Source organism: Moschus berezovskii, chromosome 9 (genome assembly GCF_049115385.1).
Source record: "Moschus berezovskii isolate FMDL1 chromosome 9, NW_MosBer_1.0, whole genome shotgun sequence".
In the NCBI taxonomy this organism is placed as follows: domain Eukaryota; kingdom Metazoa; phylum Chordata; class Mammalia; order Artiodactyla; family Moschidae; genus Moschus; species Moschus berezovskii.
The window spans coordinates 107,404,978-107,428,693 of NC_142468.1; the positions used below are offsets into that span (position 1 = coordinate 107,404,978).

General features: G+C 43.8%; 1 protein-coding gene and 1 pseudogene across 4 annotated transcripts in view; both read left to right on the forward strand.

Moving 5' to 3' along the window:
- The first annotated feature begins 789 nt into the window (after positions 1–789).
- Positions 790–10,389, forward strand: LOC148776996 (E3 ubiquitin-protein ligase TRIM36-like; annotated as a pseudogene).
- Positions 10,390–11,433: 1,044 nt separating this feature from the next.
- TRIM36 (tripartite motif containing 36) overlaps positions 11,434–23,716 on the forward strand; it is a 31,567-nt gene continuing 19,284 nt past the window's right edge. The window contains exons 1-4 of one of the 4 annotated variants that reach the window (XM_055436321.2): positions 11,434–11,943; positions 13,975–14,209; positions 20,989–21,009; positions 21,839–22,164. In XM_055436321.2, the coding sequence (XP_055292296.1) occupies positions 11,917–11,943; positions 13,975–14,209; positions 20,989–21,009; positions 21,839–22,164 (609 nt within the window). In that variant the 5' untranslated portion in view covers positions 11,434–11,916. Of the gene's footprint in view, positions 11,944–12,276; positions 13,250–13,974; positions 14,210–20,988; positions 21,010–21,838; positions 22,165–23,716 lie in introns of those variants that run through there. The other 3 variants (XM_088840136.1, XM_055436322.2, XM_088840137.1) reach the window with 3 other exon arrangements.

Consider the following 23,716-nt stretch of genomic DNA (forward strand, 5'->3'; position numbering starts at 1 on the left):
TTTTTTTTTAATTAAAGGAAAGTTGAGTATCAAGAGGATATAGAGATATAATCGACCTTACACACTTTGTGTGTTTAAAATACAATCCTGGTGTTTGTTCTCATCTCAGGAGCGCTGGCTTGGTCTTTGTTACCTATCGGATTTCAGGAAGGCTGACTTGAGATGCGGCGTTGCGATTTCCTGGGCCCGCACTTATTTTTTCCCCGGCTCTGTCAGCCAGATCCTTTGTTGTGCCTGCTCTGAATTCATTCTCTCTGCCCTCACACCTCCAGACAGTGGGATGGAGATTTTCCCCGGGCCTTGCAGGAAGGGCTCCGGATGGCCACCGTCTCAGGCATCAGATAAAGGACAGCTCTGACCAGCCAGTGGGTGTCGGGGCTGGGTCGGCGCCACGCCGGGAGCAGACACGTTTTTGTGTGGGTGTCTGTCTCCGCGGCCGTGCGACCCCCGGGCGGGAGGCGCGGGCCGCGACCCCCGGGGAGGCGGGGCCTTCGGGCCGGGCTCCGCCTGGTGTGGATTTCACGGCCGCCGCCGCCGCCCTCGTTTGTTCCGTTACATCGCCCTTTCCTGAGCTAAGAACGCCAGTCGTGGCTGCCCAGGAGCCCTCCATGGCCTTCCTCCCACCCTACTCCGCCTTTTGCTTTTCCCCGTCGCTTTCTCATTTTTCCTCGTTAACAGCATCCTGGCGGGGCGCTTGGCAAAACTCAGGCTAAAAACAGAGAAAAGAGAGAAAAAGGACAAATTCGGTGCACCGGCTTCTTCCTCCAGAGTTTGCGAAGGATCTTAACCATGTCTGAGTCGGGGGAGATTAGTGAATTTGGCTACATCATGGAATTGCTAGCCAGAGGCAAGGTAAGTGCCGGGGCGCGCGGAGCTGCGGCCTGGGTTCCGCCCCCCAACCCCACCGCGCCCCCGACTCCGGGCACTACTTGGCCTGTGGCTGCAGGTGTCCCGGGCGCTGGCAGCCCCCGGGGAGGGCGGGACTGGAGTCCCAGGTTCGTGTTCTTAGCTAGGACGCCCAGCCGCTGCTGAAAGCAAAGCAGACGTCTGACCTCCCACCCTCTCCACCCCCATTAATAGCGCGGCATCTCTGAAATGGGCCAAAAAGGACTTAGCCAGCTGGGTGACGGCGGGGGCTCTGGGGACCGAGAGGGGCAAGGGCTCAGCCTGCGAAGATGGGGAGGAGGGCCGGGCGTTGGCCAGGGGGCGCTCCTCGACGCGCCCAGGCTCCTAAGCGTGGCTGACATCGTGTGGTTGACCTGGTCTGTCCAGGCGCAGAGCGCGGAGGGAAGGCTGGACCAGACGGTGGATAGGCTATGAGGGTGGGATCGGGTTCACGCAGTTCGACCTTACGGCACATAAGTAGGGGCAGAACCCCGGTTCGCCCAGCTCTGCTGTTTTCAGGTCCTCCGCCGTTGTCCCAGGCCCGGAACATTTGAGGCATCCTTCCTTTGGAGGGGAGAGGGAGATGCGAAGGCGCCGGGTTTCAGCCAGGCACCTGTTTAGGAGTCCTTTGGAAACCCAGGCTGGCGCAGTCGGTGGCGCCTGGGGGCCCTGCCCTCTGCCGGGCGGAGTGGCGCCTCGCTGAAGCGGAAAGCCTAGCCGGAGTCTGCCTTCCGAGCTACATCTGAGAAAGTGCCTGGAGAGGCTCCTATGTGGTTTACAGGCAGGAAGAACTGGGAAATGTGAAGGTGGCGCGCTGCGCGGCCCGCCGGGATTCGCCTGTGCCTAGAAAGCGAGAAACGGCGTCTGCATTTGTCCTCTGCAGCTGGAGTTTCCAGAAAAGGTTATGGCACAGACGAGAAAAGGATGCTCTGCGCAAGGTCATCATGAAAAGAAGGATGATCTGCAGCTGTGCTGTGAACCTCTGGAACATGAGTCTTATATCTCACCAACCCCAACAACGTGGATGCTTCAGGCCAGACAGTCCTACAGATGGGGAGCAGGTCAACGTCCTCCCCGACCAAAGGGTCCCGGGCTAACTGTGGGCCTCCTGAATTCTCTCTCTTGTGCAAACACGGAATACAATCACCCAAAACAGAATGCTTATTCACTTTTCTTTAGCAGAGTCAGTGTTGCAGGCCATCCCTGCAATTTACACCCCGGAGCAGAAGCAGAAACGGAGGGCACCGGTTCGACTTTGTTTCGTGTCCCAAGGCTCCATCCTGCACTTCGAGGGGCCTCCAGCACACGCATAGGGACAGGCTGGCCAGCATCTCCAAGCACTTTGTTGCCCCAAACAGCTTCCCCTTGGCCACGAGCACCTCCCTTCCCCACCCCCGGTCTGGAGTGCGTACCACAACACTCCCCACCCTCTGGAGGATCGACCCTGGGGAGAGAAGTTCAGAAGGAAGTGCTGAGCGAGGAGGCTAGCTTCCAGGGGGCGAGCCTGGCCTGTCTAAAGCACACAGCAGGACCCTGGTTGCCCAGGAACCAGACAGGAGAGGAGGATGCCTTTTGTTGGTTACAAAATAAATGGACCACCCTAGATGGGATCAGGAGCAGAATGACTGAGAGGTCAGTTTAGGCCCCTGGTGCTGAGATATTCTTCAGAGTTAGCCGGAATTGTATTCGTTGGCTAATACTGTCTTTCAGTAAGCAGGCAACACTTGATACTAGGAGAGAATAGTTTTGAGGTAGGATCCAGGGATCTGCAAGTTGACATCCCAGGTGATTATGAAGCAGGCAGGTGAACTTCTCATAAACACTAAGTGGGCAAGGAGGGCGGAATCATTAATGCACCTTTACACCGTCTTATAATAAAGGCAGGTGGAGACAAGGAGCCTCTTGCAATTAGCACTGTGTTTCACAGCATGCTGACTGTAGTGGAAACACAGCTCAGAACCTTCTGACTTTATCCACTGAATTCCTCTGCCTCACTCTCCACTAGGTGGACCCTCTTCAGTAATGGGCCTGAAGCTGAAGTAGAGGCGTGAGCTCAGCTGACTTCCAGAGTCAGAGGGGCAGGTGTGCCTGTAGAATCTCTGGGGTGGGAAAGTGGGCTGTCACAGCAGGGTCTCTGCCTTTTATCTGGTGGAGTGAGGGGGTCAGGAGTAGCCTCTTAACGCTTACAACTCAAGCTTCTTCTCTGCCCTCTTTCCTCACAACTTTGCTCCTCCCAGTTCTGCTTACACCCTCCTCGTATATGTGATTATACAGGATTTGAACACTGAATACCTTCCTAAGCATTAGTCATGGACTAACAGACCTTTGATGTTTGATGTGCTTTCTTTTCCTCTGAGAAGCTAGGTTCCACCTTGTGGCTCAGGTTGGTAGTGTAAAGAGTAATAGGAAATGGATCTAATCACACCAGGTTCGTGAAGTTTAAAACGAAAGAGCTGAGGCTCTTGTCTTCTGCCTCCTCCCCTTTCCTCCCCTTCCTTCAAAGTTGGGACCAGTGGGTTGACCATCATCATAATTTCTTTCACATTTCTCTGATGGCTTTAAAATTTTAAAACATTTAATATATGGTCATTGCAAAATATTCAAACTTTACCGAAAACTTTACTTCACTTCCGTCTCGAATCCACTGCGTTTCCCAGGGGCAGCAGTTTGCTTTGTGTCTACTTCAAATTAAATTAGCCTGCTATTGTGTTCTCTGAATGTGGGAGGTAAGCCTTTCATCTCAGGGTAACATAAAACCCACATGATGAGCTTGATCAGCTTATTGACTCTACTGTGACGATTACTTTAATATTTAAAGTACACTGTGGTCTCTACCATTGTGGTCTTTCTGTTCATCCAACAACACTCCATGGGTGATACCTATGATAATTCTCAAGAGGTTTAAAAATCAGTGTAAATGGACTCCTTATATTTCACTATCACAGAAATTTGTACCATTTCTGGAAGCCACTTTCTGAAGTTTGCTGGTTTTTTTTTTCCAAAAAAACTTCATATTTTGTATTGGGGCCTAGCTGATAACCATGTCGTGATAGTTTCAGTCCCTGTTGCACAGGGACTCAGTCATACATACACATGTATCTGTTCTCCCCCAAACTCCCTTCCCTTCCAGGCTGCCCCATAACATTGAGCACAGTTCCATGTGCTATACAGCGGGACTTTGTTGGTTATCCATTTTTAAGTATAGCAGTGTGTAGATGCAGAGAAGGCAATGGCACCCCACTCCAGTACTCTTGCCTGGAAAATCCCATGGACAGAGGAGTCTGGTAGGCTGCAGTCCATGGGGTCACTAAGAGTCAGACACGACTGAGCGACTTCACTTTTACTTTTCACTTTCACACATTGGAGAAGGAAATGGCAACCCACTCCAGTGTTCTTGCCTGGAGAATCCCAGGGCCAGGGGAGCCTGGTGGGCTGCCGTCTGTGGGGTCGCACAGAGTCGGACACGACTGAAGCGACTTAGCAGCAGTGTGTAGATGTCCATCCCAAACTCCTTAACTATCCCTTCCCCCGATCCTTCCCCTGTACAGCCCGCTGGCCTGCCTTACCCAGAAACCACAAGCTCCTTCTCTGAGTCTGCAAGTCTCTTTCTGTTCTGTAAGCTCACTTGTATCGTGTCTTTTTAGATTCCACAGATAAGGTATGTCGTGTGGTATTTCTCCTTCTCTGTCTGACTGACTTCACTCAGTATGACGGTCTCTAGGTCCATCCATGTTGCTGCAAATGACATTATTTTATTCTTTTTAATGACGGGGTAATATTCCATTGATACATGTACCACACCTTTCTTGTCCATTCCTCGGTCAACCTGTGAACATTCAGGTTGCTTCCATGTCTTGGCTATTGTAAACAGTGCTGCAATGAACACGGGAGTGCATGTATCTTTTCAGATCATGTTTTTCTCTCGATATATGCCCAGGAGTGAGTCATATGGTAGGTCTATTTTTAGTTTTTTAAGAAACCTCCATAGTGTTTTCCATTGTGGCTGTACCGATTTACATTCCCACCAACAGTGTAAATGAGTTCCCTTCTCTCCACACCCTCTCCACCCTTATTGTTTGTGGATTTTTTGATAATAACCATTCTGGTTGGTATGAAGTGATATCTCATTGTAGTTTTGATTTGCATTTCTCTAATAATTAGCAATGTTGAACACCTTTTCCTGTGCTTCTTGGCCATATGTATGTCTTCTTTGGAGAAATGTCTGGTCTTCTGCCTATTTGTCAATTGGGTTGTTTGTTTTGACGCTGTTAAGTGTCATGAGCTATTTGTAAATTTTGGAGACTAATCCCTTGTTGGTATGATCATTTGCAAATATTTTCTCCCAATCTGTGGTTTTGTTTTTCTTCTGTAACTCATCTCTTTGGACTAAAAGAGAGCTTTCCAAATCTGTGATCAAAATCTAGCATTACACAATGCAGTGTTTTCAAACTGTTTTGGTCTCTAGAAAGATGTACCTTATTTAATTTGTTATTATCTTCACACATTTATTTTTTCCACACCATTGCATACTTTTCTAGAATAATATAATGAAAACTTGATGACAGGAAACCTAGAAGAATTTATATTTAGTGTATATCTTTATTTAGAGTTTAAACATATTTATATTTATGTATTCATAGCCAGAAAGCACTTATTTCCTACAGTTCAATAGTTACTGTTAGGGCACATCCAAAGAGTATGATAGTTTGAGCAAAGTAAAGAGGCTTTGGAAAGCTTACATTTTAATAGAGAAGCGGTGATTATTCCATTCCTTGGTGAATTATTACTTTTAATTTTGAATATCTTTGTCGCACAAAGAATTGAAGAACTTTTATAAACACAAAATTTGCTTTCATACAAGATGCTTATACACTGAAAGAAGTACGTTTAGAAAATCCTCAAATCTAGACTAATGTGAAGTCTTAAACATCTCCTGGGACCAAAACAAAAATACCACCAAATGATCTGTTTCTGAAGACTCAATAGATAGTTGCTTACACAACTGAATCTAAACTGGGTGATAATACTAAGGTTGTATCCACTGCAAAGTGTTCTTTAAAATATTTTTTTATATCTTGGGATTGGGTAAAGTGTGTGCGTTGTGGGGAGGAGGGAACACAAAGAGAAGATATAGGTGTTAGCAATATCACTTGAAAACAGCTGATTTTGTAAATATTAGAATTTTCCTCTGATGTTTTTTCTATATTGCTCAAAGATAATTTGGGAGGGAAAAACTTTCTGTGAAATGACTTTGTCAAAAAATGTTTAATCACATTTTCTATGAAATTGTAAATTGCATGTTAGAAGCTTACCTGTGGGCAGTGCTAAAGTAGGGAGGCTAGAGTGAGCCTCAGGTTTGAATCTTAGCTCTTGGTATGCAGGTGTGTGACCTTGACGGTATTACTTAATCTCTGGATAAAGCTGGAGAGAAGTTGGCATTGTTACATGTCCCCTCTGAAGGGAAGTATACCTATTTCACAGGGTTATTGCAAGGATTAAATGAATATTTTGTGCAAAGTTCCTAATGCTGTTATTAGCACGTAATAGGCCTTCAGTAAGTAAAGCTATTACATCTACTTACTTTGACAACAGGTTTTGGTCTTGAGACACCTTATATGCAAATTATGATCATTAACAATGGAAGGTAGAGGTGCCAGATAAAATATAGGATGTAGCGTTAAACTTGAATTTCAGGTAAACAACCAATTTTTTAATCTAAGTATATCCCATTCAATATTTGAGATATACTAAAAAAAGTTCATTGTGTATGTGAAATTCAGATTTATCAGGGTGTCCTATGTTTTTATTTGCTAAAACTGGAAACCCTAAGTATAGGAATAGTGAGATGCAGTTAAAGGGACCTGCTAACAGTCTCTAAGTATTTTGATGTTCACCCTACGTTGGCTAAAGGACCCCGTGTCTACCAGTTACACAGCCAGTACACTCCTGTCATTGATGGGAACATGTCTACCAGGGCAGTGCTAGTTCAGTTCAGTCGCTCAGTCGTGTCCGACTCTCTGTGACCCCATGAATCACAGCACGCCAGGCCTCCCTGGCCATCACCAACTCCCGGAGTTCACTCAAACTCATGTCCATCAAGTCGGTGATGCCATCCAGCCATCTCATTCTCTGTCGTCCCCGTCTCCTCCCACCCTCAATCCCTCCCAGCATCAGACTCTTTTCCAGTGAGTCAACTCGTCGCATGAGGTGGCCAAAGTATTGGAGTTTCAGCTTTAGCATCAGTTCTAGTACCTCCTACCAACCCTGAAATTGTTGGACTGATGCTACCAGTTAGCTGATGAATGCCTCCTGGATTTTCTTTTAAACAAACAAAAGCATGAAATGGACGGGGAGATAAAGTTTATAAAACATCAAACATGAGTGTACGGAATAAGAGCATGTAATCGTGTTAAACTGAGCAGTAAGGGGAGTGCTCCAGCAGCTCAGAGTAAGGGGAACTGATCAGTGAGAACTGGACTCATGAGGATGGAGACTAGATTTGCAGCTTGAAAGGTGAGCAGGAGTTGGCCCACCAGGGGAAATCTGAACTTCCTTGCTGGCTGGACTCCTCTCCTCTGAGGTCGTTACCATAGAAACTCTTTATGACAGGTGAGCTTGGCCTGTCAGAGACTTAGGTCAATAAGTGGTAAATGTCATTTATTGTCCCTTTACCTGTAACTTCCTGGTACCCAGCAGCACAGACAGTGCATGTGCCAATCTACTGGGATGCCCTGCAGTTGACTTCATTGCCACCTTCCTCACATCCTAAGTCCAGGGCTCTCTTTATTGAAAACCCAGGCCATTTCCAAACAGGAGCAAGGTTTAGGAGTATGCTGGCCATGTCACCTGGTTGCTCTTCTTGCTCAGGATATACTCACAGAATGGCACTCTGGCTGTTTGACCTCAGACTGAACAGATGAAGAGCCAGTGGGGCCTCATGGCACTGACCGAGATACACACCATGGCCATTAGGACCTGACTCAGCCTGGAATTTAATCTCTTGTTGGGTATTAGGAATCAGTGTGGAAAGAGAGCTGGTTAATTTAATGAATAGTGTATAGCCTAAAGGGTATCGGGTTTATATTTTAAGTGTGAGCTCATGAACATTTTTTGGGCCTCTATTTTACCAGACCTGAATAATATGTGTGTCAGTGTGTGTGTGTGTTTCGGGAGTGGTGGTTGTTAGCAGGTGAAGGAGGAGAAATTGTCCTTTTGGACTTCATGAAACAGATTCGAAACAGCTCACACCCCTGTGATAGAACAGCAATTACACAATGCCAGCAAGCCTAAGACATCATTAATGGGGAGTATAAAGGTCAACGGACCGAGTGGATGACAGACGTGGAACAGGCTTCCTTGTGTTGAATTTTGACACATGTTTTAAAAGAAACTTGGAAAAGAAGGTACTAGGATACTCCAAATTGAGGGGGAGGTGGCACCAGGGGATAGTGTATGCAGGACAAATTGGGAGAATAATGATTTATAAAACAAAACAAAACACATCTTTTCTATCATTCCTACTTAAACATCTTCAAAAGCTTCCCAGTACCTACTAAGAAGAAGCATGGTAGTTCTAGGCCCTCCATACAATACTGGACTCTTGTGTTTCTGAAAGAACATTTGAAGGCTGTCAGAGAGAAGTATGGGGAAAGGAGAGAGAAGGGTTTTTAAAAATCCCCAAACCCATAGGATTTTAAGTTGAGCAACTGAGAAAGATCTTGGTTAGCTTTGATAACTGGGAGGCTGAGATGGATGGATGTTGGGAGAAAGTGATATGACCCCAAGCATGGCAGCCATGAAAGAGAAATGACTAGGTAGGTGGAGAGTGCTAGTTTAGACTGGTGGTTTTCAAATTTGTTATCTTCTTACAATATTCACCCTCCCCTATTTTGCTTTTAAAAGTATATGGATGAGTTTACATAAGTATAAAAACAGTTATGGGTTAAATTACATTAAAAAGTTTCTAGAACTAAAATAGGTACATATTATAAAGTGCAAACAACACAATGTGGACGGAAAGTGTCTCCCACACCTCCTTCATCCCCTTACTTCTTCACAACACTGTTAGCATTTCTTGTGCTCTATTGCAAACATTTTTATTTACTTATTTGTGTACATAAACAATATGCCTGCTTGTCTTTTTTTTTTTTATTTTTGCCAAAGTGGCAACATACAGAATCCATATGGGGTTTTTTTTGTTTGTTTTTACACTATTTTAGAAGTCCTTTCTCATCAGTGCATTCATTTTAACTGCTAAATAGTATTCCATGGTGTGAATGTACATTATGAATGGTAGATATTTAATTTCTACAAATAAAGTCCCTCAGAGATCTTTATACACGTTTTTGTGCACACATGCAAGTCTTTCAGTGGGAAAATTATCAGAAGTGGAATTGCTTCAAAGTAGAAGCACTGAAATTTTTTGATAGGATTTGCAAAATTTCCCTTCAAATAAGCCAAACCAATCTGCACTGTTATAAAAATGTTTGAAAGTGCCTGTTTCCCCCATTCTCAAGCAAGTGTATTGAGGTAACTTTTGAACTTTGGGAATAAGATGGAAAATGGCAACTCATTGGCATTTGATTTGCATAATGGAAGAACTTTCAAGTTTATTTTCAGCCAAATGTTGTCTCTACAGTTTTTTTCTTTAGTTCATGTTAACGATACCTTCTGATCTCTTTTAGTCTGTACTTTAACTGATTCGTTTTGGACTAAGGCACTATTCAAGTGGGGTGGTGTAAGATGAGAGCGACAGGGGAATTATTGAACCCAAAGACCATAATTAAAAACAGAAACTGATTTATAATGCTTATTAATAGTTGAGCCTTTTAAAATCTATACGAGAACATGGTGTCGGACATCATGCTGCTGCGGCTAAGTCACTTCAGTCGTGTCCGACTCTGTCTGATCCCATAGACGGAAGCCCACCAGGCTCTCCCATCCCGGGGATTCTCCAGGCAAGAACACTGGAGTGGGTTGCCATTTCCTTCTCCAATGTGTGAAAGTGAAAAGTGAAAGTGAAGTCGCTCAGTCGTGTCCGACCCTTAGCGACCCCATGGACTGCAGCCTACCAGGCTCCTCCATCCACGGGATTTTCTAGGCAACAGTACTGGAGCGGCTTGCCATTGCCTTCTCCGGTCGGACATCATACAGGTTACTAAATCACGCAGGCATTTATTTTCCTCAGTTCCCCCGGATTAGGACGATTCAGACCCCGTGGGGAGGAAGCAGCCTCAACTCCAGCCTGTAAAGCCACGCAACCAGGCACTACTCCGTGAGGTGTTCATCCTCTCTGCACCGTATCTGTAAACTGAGGGCATTCCATTAAAGACCATTGCTATGGCCATTGCTGTTCTCAGTTGTACCCTGCCACACTGTCATTTAATTGTCGGCTGGAGAAGAGGCTACCTCTGCTGACAGTGCTGTGGGAAGACGGCGGAACTGGTCACAGCGAGAGACTCGTCCCAAATAGGAAATAAAAGTGAGAAGCGTGTCAAAACCTAATCGGGATTCCGCGCTACAGCTCTGCCTTCCCTCGCCCAGCTGTTTAGAGCGCCTGTTTCTCAGTCTATGCATAAGAGAATGGAATTATTTAGCCCGCTGGAAGGGCAGGGGCGTGATCTAACAAAGCGGCTTTCGAGAACCCCAGGTTCATTTGTTTTCGATTTGTTTTGAAAACTGGAGGAAACGCGCTTGGACTTCAGCAGGTGAATTTTGCGCAGCTGGTCTTAAAGCTGCAGAAGCGGGGCCTGGCCACTGGCTGGGCGCGCCCACCAGCGGGTGCGGGAGCAGTTCAGGACCACCTGTCCCCATTTCCCCGCACCCTCCATGCCGGGGCTGGGTGGCAGGGACCCGCAGAGCAGCGGCGGCGTGGACGGGACGCACACCCTAGGTCGGGTAGGAAGGCTGCCGCCTCTAATTCCTGGCCAGTGCCCAGGGAGAGGGACCCCTACCCTGCGGCGTGTCCAAGCGCCACTTGGCAAGAACGTGCCGTGCGCGACGGCGCCGCGCCCTGGTGTGTATGTCAAAGCAGAAGCAGAGCAGGAGTGCCTGGCGAGCAGTTAGGGAACGTGCAGCTCGCCCTGCGCTTCGGGCCGCGGAGGAGGGGCGGGGGCAGGGACCCGCTCGGGGAAACCCCGGCCCGGGCAGGGGCGCTGTGAGCCGGCTCTTTCCCTGGTCGCCTCCCCGCCGCGCGCGGCTCCGGCGCGACGACACGCGGAAGGAGGCCTGGGCTCGGCCTCGCCCCGCCGACCCGTCTAGAGTCAGGAAGCGGTGCTTGTCTGTGAGGCTGGAGGCGCGCTTTACCGAAGGCGCGGACGTCCGAAGGCAGAGCCGAGGGTTGGCGCGGAGAAGCGGCCCAGGATGCAGGCGGCTGCGGCGCCGCGGGACCGCTCCACCCCGGCCCCGCCCCGGCTCGGCCCTCCGCCTCCGCCGCCCCTTCCCCGCCTTCGCTTCCGCCTCTCCGAGGCTCCCGACCCCGTCCGGGGGCTGCGGCCGCGGCTCGGGCGGGCGCGCGGGGCGGCCGGGAAGGGGCTTCGGCCGCGGCTCGGGCGGGCGCGCCGGGCGGCGGGGAGCCGGCCCAGGCGGCGGCGGAGCGCGGGAACCCCGCGGCGGGCCACACCCGCCCGCAGCGCGGCCGCGGGCCTGCCCGCCCCTTTGTGCGGTGGGCGCTGTCGCCCGGGCGACGCCGCCGCCCCGCCCCGCCCCGCCCTCCGCGGCCCGCGCCCGGGTCTCCGCGCGGCCGCCCGCCCCGCCGCAGTCCGCAGGAGCCGCCGCCGCAGCCGGCCGCGGGCCTGGGTTCCCGGGGCCGTCGCAGGAGCAGAGCTCCGCTCTCCGCGCCCGTGCTGTCGTCCGCCCTGGCCGCCTCCTGCCCGCGTCGGTCCGCTGGCCGGGGCTGGCTGACCGGCTCGCCCTCCGGCTCCGAACCGAGGCTCGGCTGCCGCCGCAGGGACCCGCCCGCTAGAGCCTGCCCCGGGCCGCGCGTCTGCCTGCTGGGGCCCTGCCGTTGATGACACCTGGCGGGAGGCTGCCATGGAGGGGGACGGCTCAGACTCGCTGGTGGGTAGCGGCGCGGGCGGCTGCCCCATCCCGAGGGCGGCGCGGTCCCCGCTGCCCTGCGCCGGGAGGAGCCGCGCCTCCCGAGGAGCGGGGGCGGGCGTGCGGCGGCCCCGCTTCCCCTTCGCCTTCCGCGTCCCGGGCCGGTTCCGCAGCCCCGGGCGCGCCCTGTCTGCCCCTGGGAGGGGAGGGGCGGGTTCGCGGTCAGCCGGGCCCAGGAGGGGGCGCCCTCGGGCGCGGCGCTGGCCCACCTGAGAGCCTCGGGGAGTTGGGGCGCGGCCCTCCCGTGGCCCGCAGGCTGCCGAGTTCTGAAGGAGGCGGGGGCCCGCCGCGGCCCCGGGCGCCTCCCCGCCGCCCTTTGTCCCGCAGCCCGGCGGGGCCGGCGCCCGAGGCCCCCTCGGACCCCCGCGAGCCCGGCCTGCGGTCGCCGCGAGCGCAGGCTCCTCCCCGGCTTTGCCTGCCCGCCCGCGCGGGGCCGGCTTGCTCCGGCAGCTGTCGGGGTTCAAGTGCTTTTGTTTCAGGGAGTGGGATGTGCAGTGCAGTTCTTCTCAACTTGTTGGTTTTCCGTCGAACCTCATTGATTTTGAACTGGCTTAATTGGGGGAGCCACCACACCACATTTCTCATGATTTCTTCCCTTCAATGCATGTAAAATTTCTCAGATTGCTTCCCTTCAATGCATGTAAAATGAACACTCGTTTTTCTTTTGCGTAAGAATTGCTTTATGTCCATCGTGATTAGAAAGCTTGTACACTGCTTTGTGTACGAGAAAAGTGGAAATGGTTTTAGATCTTTCAGTGAGAGGTAAACCTCCCATAAAATGGGGCGTGAGAATCTGTTTTGGACTTTGAAGACAATATTTCTCTTTGAATTACATGTCAAATTCTTTATGAAATGAGACAGGATGTGAAGATTCTGTATTCTTTGATGTGAAGTGTGGATATCTTCCAGATTTTCTAAAACTGTGACGTGATGCGGGCTTTTACTCAATAATTTATTGAGTGATGCAGCAAGAACTGCTGCATTGCACGACCCACTGACAGTGATAAAGCCCGTTGGCTGAAGTACTGTCGTCAGGGATTATTAACTCACTTGGTGTCATTTTAAGGAGAATAGACTCGCATACGTTTGTATTTAACTAAAAGAAGTTAGTTAATTCAGTTTTAATTTTCTGTGTTTCCAGTAGTTGAAATGGTTGACTAACGTTGTACCATTATTACAATTGCAAGGATGCTAAATATAGATTCAGAGCACCTGAAGCTTGGGATCAATGGAGGGAAAACTGCACAGGCAAAGGATGGGAAAGCTGGTATGAGGTCTTTAGACCTTTATAGTTGTGATGAGTCTTAAGTGTTTCTCATTGAAAATATTGCAAGCTTGTACCATTGAGAGCATTTATAGTGGTTCTTTGTAATCCTCCCTACCCTTTTAGTATTCGTAAAGTGCTTTCAAGATAACTGCTTTGGTATTCAGCCTGAGAACCTCAAGTATTTTACGTACATTATAGTTGCAGCATGTGGAAAATGGTCACGTTTAATGTATAAAATTGCTGATAATTCAGCTTGTAAGTAGATTTCAAATAGGCTCCAGGAACATAATGGCTAGTCCAGTTTTTACCAGCTCCTGTTACTTGTCAGTTACAGAGCTAATGTGCTAAATAGGAATAATGCTGTTCTTAGTGCTGTATTTTTTTTGGTGCTATATTCCTTATTTTTATTAAAGTAATCTACTTTCAAAATTTCACTGAAGGCGAAATATTATGGATGCCAAATATTTTATGTTAATTTTTCTCATACTTCAAATATATATATATATATTTGCCATCTCATGTCCGCTCACTTCTAGGCCATGTGATGATGAGGGGGTGGATAAATAATGGTGTAGACTTTCACAGCCCAAAAAGAAACTTCAGATTTTAAAAAATCTTTAATTCTTTTCGGTAGTAATTATATATGTACTTATACATGGGATATAAGCAAGTTAACATATTTACACACTAAAAACCTGTTATTCTGATTTCTCCTTCTCATTAAGGTTACCATTAAGAATATTGAAAGGGAGCTCATTTGCCCAGCATGCAAGGAGCTGTTCACCCACCCGTTGATTCTCCCTTGTCAGCATAGCATCTGTCATAAATGCGTGAAGGAGCTCTTACTGATGCTTGATGATTCATTCAATGATGTGGGGTCTGACAACTCCAATCAGAGCAGTCCTCGACTTCGCCTTCCCTCCCCTAGCATGGATAAAATTGACAGAATTAGCAGACCAGGTATGTGGTAGAACCGGGTGATGGAGCTTGTTTTATATGTTCAGAGAAAATTGTAGAAGGGAAATTTCATCATTTTGGGGGTTAATCTTTCCAGGTGAATAAATTAAAACTGTACTTACAAAAGAATCTCTGTCTTAAAATGAACTTTTAAAATGTCAGAATGAACTTTCAACTGTCTTTGGATGTTCATTTAAAGTGGATATTGGATGTTGAACACCAGCTTTGTGTTAAACCCATTGTTAACTGTGTCTGTATTTTAGGGCGTGTTCTATAACCCTGTGATGTCCTTTACAGGAGGGTTGAAATGATGGACTACTGAAGTACTTACTAGGGACTCTTCTATGTTTGGTAATAGGTAAATAAATATGCAAGATTAAAGGATGAGACTGCGTAATGCCTGGTAGAAGCCTTTTAGAGTAATGTTATTTAGTAACATTCTACTGCATTTTATTCTTCAGCCATTTTTTTGATCCAGATTTTAAAATAACGATTTTGAACATCAGCTAAACAGTAGTGGAATTCTGTAGTAGTTTATAGAAGTAGATCTCAGTTCAGTTCAGTTGCTCAGTCGTTTCCAACTCTTTGTGACACCATGGACTACAGCACGCCAGGCTTCTCTGTCCATCACCAACCCTGGGAGTTTACTCAAAATCATGTCCATTGAATCAGTGATTCCATCCAAGTATCTCATCTTCTGTCATCCCCTTCTCCTTTCACCTTCAGTCTTCCAAGGGTCTTTTCCAAGGGGTCAGTTCTTCGCATCAGGTGGCTGAAATATTGGAGTTTCAGGTTCAGCATCAGTCCTTCTAATGAATATTTAGGACTGATTTTCTTTAGGATGGACTGGTTTGATCTTGCGGTGCACAGGACTCTCAAGTCTTCTCCAACACTATTGGGATGGTGTTTTTTTCTTCTGAACATCCATTACAGGATTGATGTAGATCAAAGTTAATTTGAAATCAGTGGGAAAAAGGCCATTGTAAAATTAAGGGCCAGAATGAGCAGTGAGAGTCAAGGGTAGGCAAAGGTTTGGATAGAAATGTCACAGCCTTACATTCAGCATTTCCTTCCTCTTGAGGAGAGTCCTCTAGTGGCCATGAGCACCAGATCTCAGGGCTTCAGCTCTGCCCAGTTTGGGCTTTGAAGTTTCCAGTTTCATCCTTTGTCCACTCTATTTCTCTCTGTCTCTCGTTTAGGAGTAATTTTTTAATATTGTAAAAAAAAAAACCAAACCCAAAAATAAAACACTTTTTTTTTAAAATCAGAAAAGGATCTTTTTCTCCTCATTTGCGTGTTAGAGAATGTCATCACTTTTGGTTGTGCTATGATATGGAATCTCCTTGGGCAGTATTTGTGTCTGTGTGCTCCATTAGAGAGTGGATAAGAGGAGATTTGTTCTAAGAGTGGTACTATGGTATTTTAAATCCATGAATTTTTCTTTAAATGGTAATCACTAGTTGCTTGGAGGATATTTTACGCACATAAAAGTTGTATGTGTGTACATAAAAGGGAGCATTGGGTAACTGGGAGGTGCAGGGTGCATGAGGGTGGAGAGGGTTTTGCTCTTTGTGAAGTCACCACTTTCATGTTTTCCTCCTAAGAGGAGACTGTTGTACTGAGGAGGGAAGGAAAGACGGTGATAGCTTGAAACCATTCTACAAGATAAAAGGTCATCTTCTGTTAGTAGATTCTTAGAGAATAATTAAGGGACCCTGGCTTGATTGACGAACAAGATCCACGGTTTGTATGTTAATGTTCAGCACAGTCCATTAAATGAGATTCTAGTTAAATACTAGTATTTTTTACTGATCTTTAGGAGCTCACATGTGTATTTCATGAAATTATTATATTTAAGCTTTTAATCTTAAGACTTGAATATGAATGAAAAGTAGTTAACTGTTTCTGTTTCCAGGAACTTACCTAGCTCAGCAGTTGGTAGCCATTCAATACATATGTGTTGCATAGTTGTTGAATGGCAAACACCTGCCGTGAGATTTGTACAGAGCAGGCCATGATGGCTTATCTTCATTGATAATGGCATTTTTTTCCAGGACAGGAGATCAGAAATAGATTTACTAGATATGTTCTTCCCTCTTCTTTAGGGAGAGCCCTTTTAAGCTGAATTGTGTCCTGACAGGGGGCAAGTTAGAAAGCTGCTCTGTGGAGAATGATTAAAGGACATAAGAATGTTTAGCTGGGAGAAGGGTGTGACTGCAGAATATGATGGCTGTCTCAGGAAAGAGTATTAGTACTCTTGGTACCTTCACAGCAGACGTTCCAGGTCTGTCCAGTACACTAGCCACATATGGCTATTGAGCATGTGAAACACATTAGTCTGAATGGAGGGATACACTTGGAACTCTTAGAAGGAAAAAATGAACATAAATATCTCTAGTAATTTTATATTGATTACATTTTGAAATGATAGTTTTTGAATGTATTGTATTACTAAATATGTATTTCTAAAATCAGCTTCACTTGTTTATTTTTACTTTTTTAATGTGGCTATTGGAAAATGGAGGAGGAAATGGCAACCCACTCCAGAATCCTTGCCTGGAAAATCCCATGGACAGGGGAGCCTGGCGGGGTACAGTCTGTGGGGTCGCAGAGAGTTGGACATGACTGAGTGTACACACATTGGAAAATGTAAAATGACATGTGGCTTACACTTTCACATGTATTTCTTTCAAATTGCATTGCATGTTTCATTTGACACACTTTAAAATTAAAGGATGCCTTGAAAAGAGAGCAAGATTCATGTATATAGCATTAGCATATTAAGTTGTAAAATCTAAAAGCTGTATAACTGTTTGTTTTTGGTCATATATATACACACAAGATTTTTCTCCCATTTTGTTGTCATGTCCCATTTGTCTGTTGTCATTAAGATACAATCATTGTTAGTAATATTTATTTACTGTGCTGATTTTGGTCACTTAAAACAAGCAAAGATACTTTATTTTGACTTTGTATTTTCAACAGTTACAATAAGTAACCATTTAAAAACACAAATGTGTGATTGCTTAAAAACACAAATCTACAGGATAAAGTATAGGCTCTTAATTGCTGCACCAACAGTATTTAATTCTGAACTGTGATAAAATAGCCTCGATGAATGCTTTACATTGGTGGCTTAATATAAATTACATGTGTACCAGGAGGAATGCATTTTTTACTGTTGATTCAATAATTGTGTTATGTGTAGGACACAGTTACTGCTTTATCTTTTGTTAACATGTTGTGAATCTTCTCTTTGAGATTAAATTCTAAATCCAGTTTTCTGTTCATTGTTCACAGCATCACAACGGAGATCTTTGGGGTGGAGAGGTAGAAAATGCTTTATTGCTTGTGTGGCCGCAGGCAGTATAGTGTTGGATTTAAATTAACTTTATAGAGATAAATTAAAAAAAAATCATCATCAGTGGTCAAGTCTTCAAAATCATGTAGAAAGTGAACAAATTGGGCTGACATGACTTAAAGGTCAACGGGACTAAATTTTCAAACAAGTTCTGATATTTTTAAAGGGAGTTCTGATTATTAGTGCTTGCATTTTTTCATATATGTACACACACGTGTATGTATCCATGATGGGATATTTTTAAAGAGAAAGACATCCCCTTGTTCCTGTTTTCTTTAATGTTGCCTTAAAAATGCTTTATATTTACTTAATGGAGCAAAGCTTAAGTTAACAGCCATATTGCTACCTTGGGGAGGTTAAATAAGCCAGTACCTTAATTTGCTTAAAGGTATTGATAATTTCCCTGGTGGCTCAGATGGTGAAGCATCTGCCTACAATGCGGGAGACCCGGGTTCGATCCCTGGGTTGGGAAGATCCCCTGGAGAAGGAAATGGCAACCCACTCTAGTACTCTTGCCTGGAAAATCCCAAGGGCAGAGGAGCCTGGTAGGCTACGTCCATGGGGTCGCAAGGAGTCGGACACGACTGAGCGACTTCACTTTGTTTCACTTTATTGATAATTTTGGTAAATACCATAAATCTTTGCTTGTTTATGCATATGGTGTATTTTTTGTTAATATTTTAAATTATTTGGGATCTGAGTTTTAACATTTGGGTCTTTCTCATTCGTGAATAAATAATGTACATTGCTTTTGTGTGAAAGGTAGGCCAACGCATCATATTAAAATAATTTCTTTTTTTATTCCAGTTGACCTTTAAAGTAAAATTGGCTACTTTTTTTTTTTGAGGGAAAATGCTGGTGATACCTTAAATTTTGGTGGAGAAAATAAACACCTGAAATGTTACCCTTTTCTGTTTTCCTCACCTTCTTCTACATGCCTCAATTTAAAAATCTTAAGCCACTTCTAGAAACCACACGTAATTCATTCTCTTTTAGGCTTTAGTGAGTCCCTGAGAATTTGAAATGTTGAAACTTAATAATTAGGAGGAAAGGTAGGAACAGTTTGCTTAAAAAAATAATTGCTCATTACCCACTTTTGATTCAGAGGGTAGTTGAGAAAAAGTTTTTGCAGTTTGAAAATCCAATACTCAAAGGGAGAATGTAACTCGTAGGCATCAGATGGTCAGGATGTGGCTGCATTAAGGTGACGCATAAGGCAGCAGCCATTGCACAGCCCCAGGAATCCAATGTGGTGTCAACTGAGGAGGTACCGTCCACCATGTGGCCAGGCAGTGCCAGTGGGGAAGTTGTTTGCAGCCAGAATATGGCAGAAGATACACAGTTGGAATAGCTTTGGAATTTGTGATGAATTTTTGTTTTGAAATACTCTATTTTGAAATGCTTTATTACTGTTTTTTATCATTTAAATGGGAAAATGTGATGGAAAGATGACTTTTGAAGGAGGATTTGCTATAAACCAGTTTGAAATAATTTTGGAGTCTTCATTTTTACGATTGTGTCATGGTTTATGCTTAACTTTTTTTTTAATGCTTAACTGGTTTAATCTGTCTTTGAAGTTAAAGGTATAGGGGGAGGAAAGTGTTGATTCTGCAAAATGACAGTGTTCAGCTAATTAGCAAATTTTATTAACCCCATGAATGGAGTCTGACTTGGAAAATTGTCTCGCTTGGCCTATTTTGCTGCTTTACCTTTCTAAGATGTCATTACTTCCCCCCATTATACCATGCTTTTGGGTAGTACTGTCCATAGACCTTTGTATGATCACAGAAATGCTTGACCCTGTGCCATACAAGATGGTAACCAAAAATGGCTATTGACAATTTTAAATGTGGGTACTACTACTAAGGAATTGACTTTTTATATTAAATTTTAAGTAAATTTAAATAGCCGCACTTGGTTAATAGTTACTGTATTAGCAGAGTTATAGAGAAATATTGACTCTGTTATGTTTTATTCTTAGTTCTACTGACTTGATTTTTTTTTCCATCTGGCTTACTTCTCAGAATATCCTTAGATTTGTCTTGTTTTCTTTATTGCCCTGAAGTATATTTTATTGTTTATTTTTATGAAAACGGTGGTAGAAGACAGACAAAATGAAAGTTCTTTAGTATTCATAAAAATTTTTTGAGAGCTTTTAAGACCTGTTTAGAAAAATAGATATATTGATTTAATAGTTTGTCTGGTTTCAAAAGTTCAGTGTGATGTCTTACACCTTGTTTTTTTATTGCAAAAACAAATTAAAAGAGGTTTACAGAAAAGGGATAAAACTTGTTTTGGAAATTTCTGAACATGAGGGTCAAAATCTGGGTGTCACCAGTGTACATGTTAAAGCATGATTTTATTGGCATAATTTACTTTTGTTTTTTCCCCATTACTTAATTGAGCACAACCTTCAATTCATAAAACCAGTAATTCATTTTTTTAAAACATTGACTGTTAAGATTAGTTATCCATTTTAATTTTTATCACCTAGTTCATGTGTGAAAGCATGTAACTAAATATGAATTTCCATTTGTTTAAACTTGACCACTGCACTGTATCACTTCCAGAATTATTTGGCTTGTTTTTTCACTAAATGAAATTTTCATTGGCATGTGTTTTAAAAATAGTTCTGCTGCTTATTTTATTATGTGCCTGCTGTGGTGTGAAATATCTCATACTATATTGCATGTTTTTAGAATTATTACAATAATATATTTTACATAGGATTTTTGCATTTTTACGTGACTGCTTTCTTGGGTATATTTTTAAATGTAAAGTTTAAAAATGTCTTTAAATTTTGAAGATATTTAAAATTTAAAATAATGCAGCTGCATGCTTGTTGCATAAGTAGCTTTGGGAGCCTAATGCCGTTTTGCATGTTGTAAAGTCACTTCAAATGTCTCATACCGTGGACTGATCACTAAATTTTACCTGTAGTGATATATGTAGTGATATGTCAGACATCTTTTAAGACAGTCTTCAGTGATGATAGTAATGTTGCCTAGGCAATATTAATACAGCTGTTTGAAGACCTTTTCTAAATGTGATTTACTAAGTTTAACCACTCACTTTTGGTATTGGATAGTAGTATGAAAGAAGGCTATAGCCAAAACAGTTTGTGTTTATACTTAGGGAGTTATTTTATGGGCAACCAAGACTACCTGCTTGGACTAGATTTATACAGGAGAGGAGGAAGCAGGATAGGCATGGCCCTGTATTAAACAGACCACCCCAGACTCCTGCGAACCTGTGGGTAAGGACTGTCATGCCTTGGTTTCTTGATTTGTTAAAATCAGGATACTGCTGAGGAACGGTGTGATGTTTAAGGTCATTCAGTGTGTTGTAAAGTTACTTGTAGTATTTTTGATGTATCTTTTGGCTTACTGAATTAAACAATCTTAATGATTCTTCTTTACAGGTCATAAGAAGATATTAAATGGTTGGTTCCTCTTAAAGTCACTAGATTCTAGGTCTATGAATAAACTTTTCACTCTTTTATAGATTGCACTGAATTAACTAATGATTTTGCCTACTGAATTTTCTAGATAAAACAATACTACAGTGGGATACCCTCTATTGTGGTGCTTCTTAACAATTTTGTTGTCACGTATTATTCTGAGAATCAAAGCTATGGATTTGATTGTTTCTTAAAATTTTAAAATTTCTTTTAATTATTTTTTTGTGCTATGGATTGTTTAACCAGAAAGTATGTGTGGATACATAGATAAAAAATTTTGCATGCAATTTCAAATAGTTTACTAGACTGTTTGAATCTTCCTGGATTCAATCCATGGACCCTGCCTGGGTTAAGGGCTTCTGCCCGTTTATGTATAAACTCAGTTCCTATCAATCAGCCAAGGATATTTTCATTCAAATGCAAGCCACATTCCTTTGCGTATGATGTATGAAAATAAACATTTTTATATAATTATGTGCTTTCAAAAGATCTTGACCCTGTGTAGTATTGTATGCTTTGTCCACATACCTGATTTAATATGGAATTTATATGGGATTTACTATAGAATAATTTCTTTAATCTTTGGTTTGATAACTTAGTAGCTTGGGCTTATCTTTTGTATACCAAGGAAAAACCATTAAAAAAAAAAGAATTTTCAGTACACGAACTGATTCATATGCAGCCACTTTGAGTATTGTGTTTTTGGAATGTATATGTAGATACATATCTTTGCAAAACATGACTGCTTTTTTTTTTCATTCTATTCGTTTTCCTACCTATGTAACTAAACAAGAACATATTAATTACACAGGCTGGAAGCGCAATTCACTGACCCCTAGGACAACCACTTTTCCTTGCCCTGGCTGTGAGCATGATGTGGATCTTGGAGAGCGGGGAATCAATGGTCTGTTTCGAAATTTCACTTTGGAAACTATTGTTGAAAGATATCGGCAGGCAGCCAGGGCAGCCACAGCCATTATGTGTGACCTTTGTAAGCCACCACCTCAAGAATCCACAAAAAGTTGCATGGACTGCAGTGCAAGCTACTGCAACGAATGCTTCAAAATTTATCATCCTTGGGGTACTGTAAAAGCGCAGCATGAGTATGTGGGTCCAACTACGAACTTTAGACCCAAGGTAAGTGAAGTTTCTGTGAAGTTAGTGTATTAAACCTAATATGATGAGATAAATTATACAAGTCTAGAGCTTGACAGAAGGAAAATAATTTTAAGAGCTGAGAGAGAAAATTCAGGCCTTATAGTTGGAGTTACTTAGTGTGTTGCTAAACATCCCCTGAGCTTAGAAGGCAGCAGTATGGTTCACTCCATTAAAACACAATGATGTACAGTACCTGAATATTTGTAATGATAACTGAGAAATAGAGGAAAAGTTATGTCAGATCTGCTCTCTATACTCTTGAGACTGAGATAGTTAAAAGTTAAAAAGCTTCTGTCCTTTAATATGACAAACCTGTCATTGTCTAGAAAGTGTGGTTGGGCAACATTCTGACATTTTTAGTTACCTAAGTTGTACCACGAATAAATAAGAGTAATTACAGCCTAATAGTTTGAAGCTTATGACATAATGTTATATAGTATCTGAAATGGAATTTGCATTTTTAAATATTCAGGTAGTTTCTGTAATAATGTACAAAGGAACTTCATGAATGAAGTTATAGATGAAACAAAGTTGTCTCTGAATGGCTATTTGTTGAAGCTAGATAAAGGATACATTGTGATTTATTTTATTATCCTTCCAGGTAAATAAATAAATATTACTCTTTTTTTTGAAAAAGGATTCTATGCATTGTGGTTTGCCCTACTTTGTGATTCAAAAGCAGAATGTGTTTTTGATATCTTCACTAAATACTGCTTTCTGATTTATATAGATTTAAAACATGTAATTGATTCTTTTGATTGATGTTCTCATTCCCCAAACCTAGTAACTTGTGTGAGTATGAATTCTATTTATGTTTTTAAACATAAGACCCTGAGCATAAGACATTTCCATAGAAAAATGGAAGAAAAAAATAATCTTCAAGGTTATCTCGAAACTGTGAGCTGAATATTTATCATTTCATATTAAGTGGTGTAGGACTGGTGGATTAAAACAAGAACAGTCTGTGCTTATGCTTTTTGAAATGACTTCTTTCTCAAATTATGCCAGGACGGCAGCCCACCAGGCTCCCCATCCCTGGGATTCTCCAGGCAAGAACACTGGAGTGGGTTGCCATTTCCTTCTCCAGTGTGTGAAAGTGAAAAGTGAAAGTGAAGTCGCTCAGTCATGTCTGACTTGTAGCGACCCCATGGACTGACTGCAGCCCACCAGGCTCCTCCGTCCATGGGATTTTCTAGGCAAGAGTACTGGAGTGGCTTGCCATTGCCTTCTCCAATTATACTCTTTGCTGCTGCTGCTGCTAAGTCACCTTAGTCGTGTCCGACTCTGTGCGACACCATAGATGGTAGCCCACCAGGCTCCGCCGTCTCTGGGATTCTCCAGGCAAGAACACTGGAGTGGGCTGCCATTTCCTTCTCCAATGCATGAAAGTGAAAAGTGAAAGTGAAGTTGCTCAGTCGTGTCCGACTCTTCGCGACCCCATGGACTACAGCCTACCAGGCTCCTCCACCCATGGGATTTTCCAGGCAAATTATACTCCTTAGCTCATCTTAAATGCTCAAGGTCATAGATT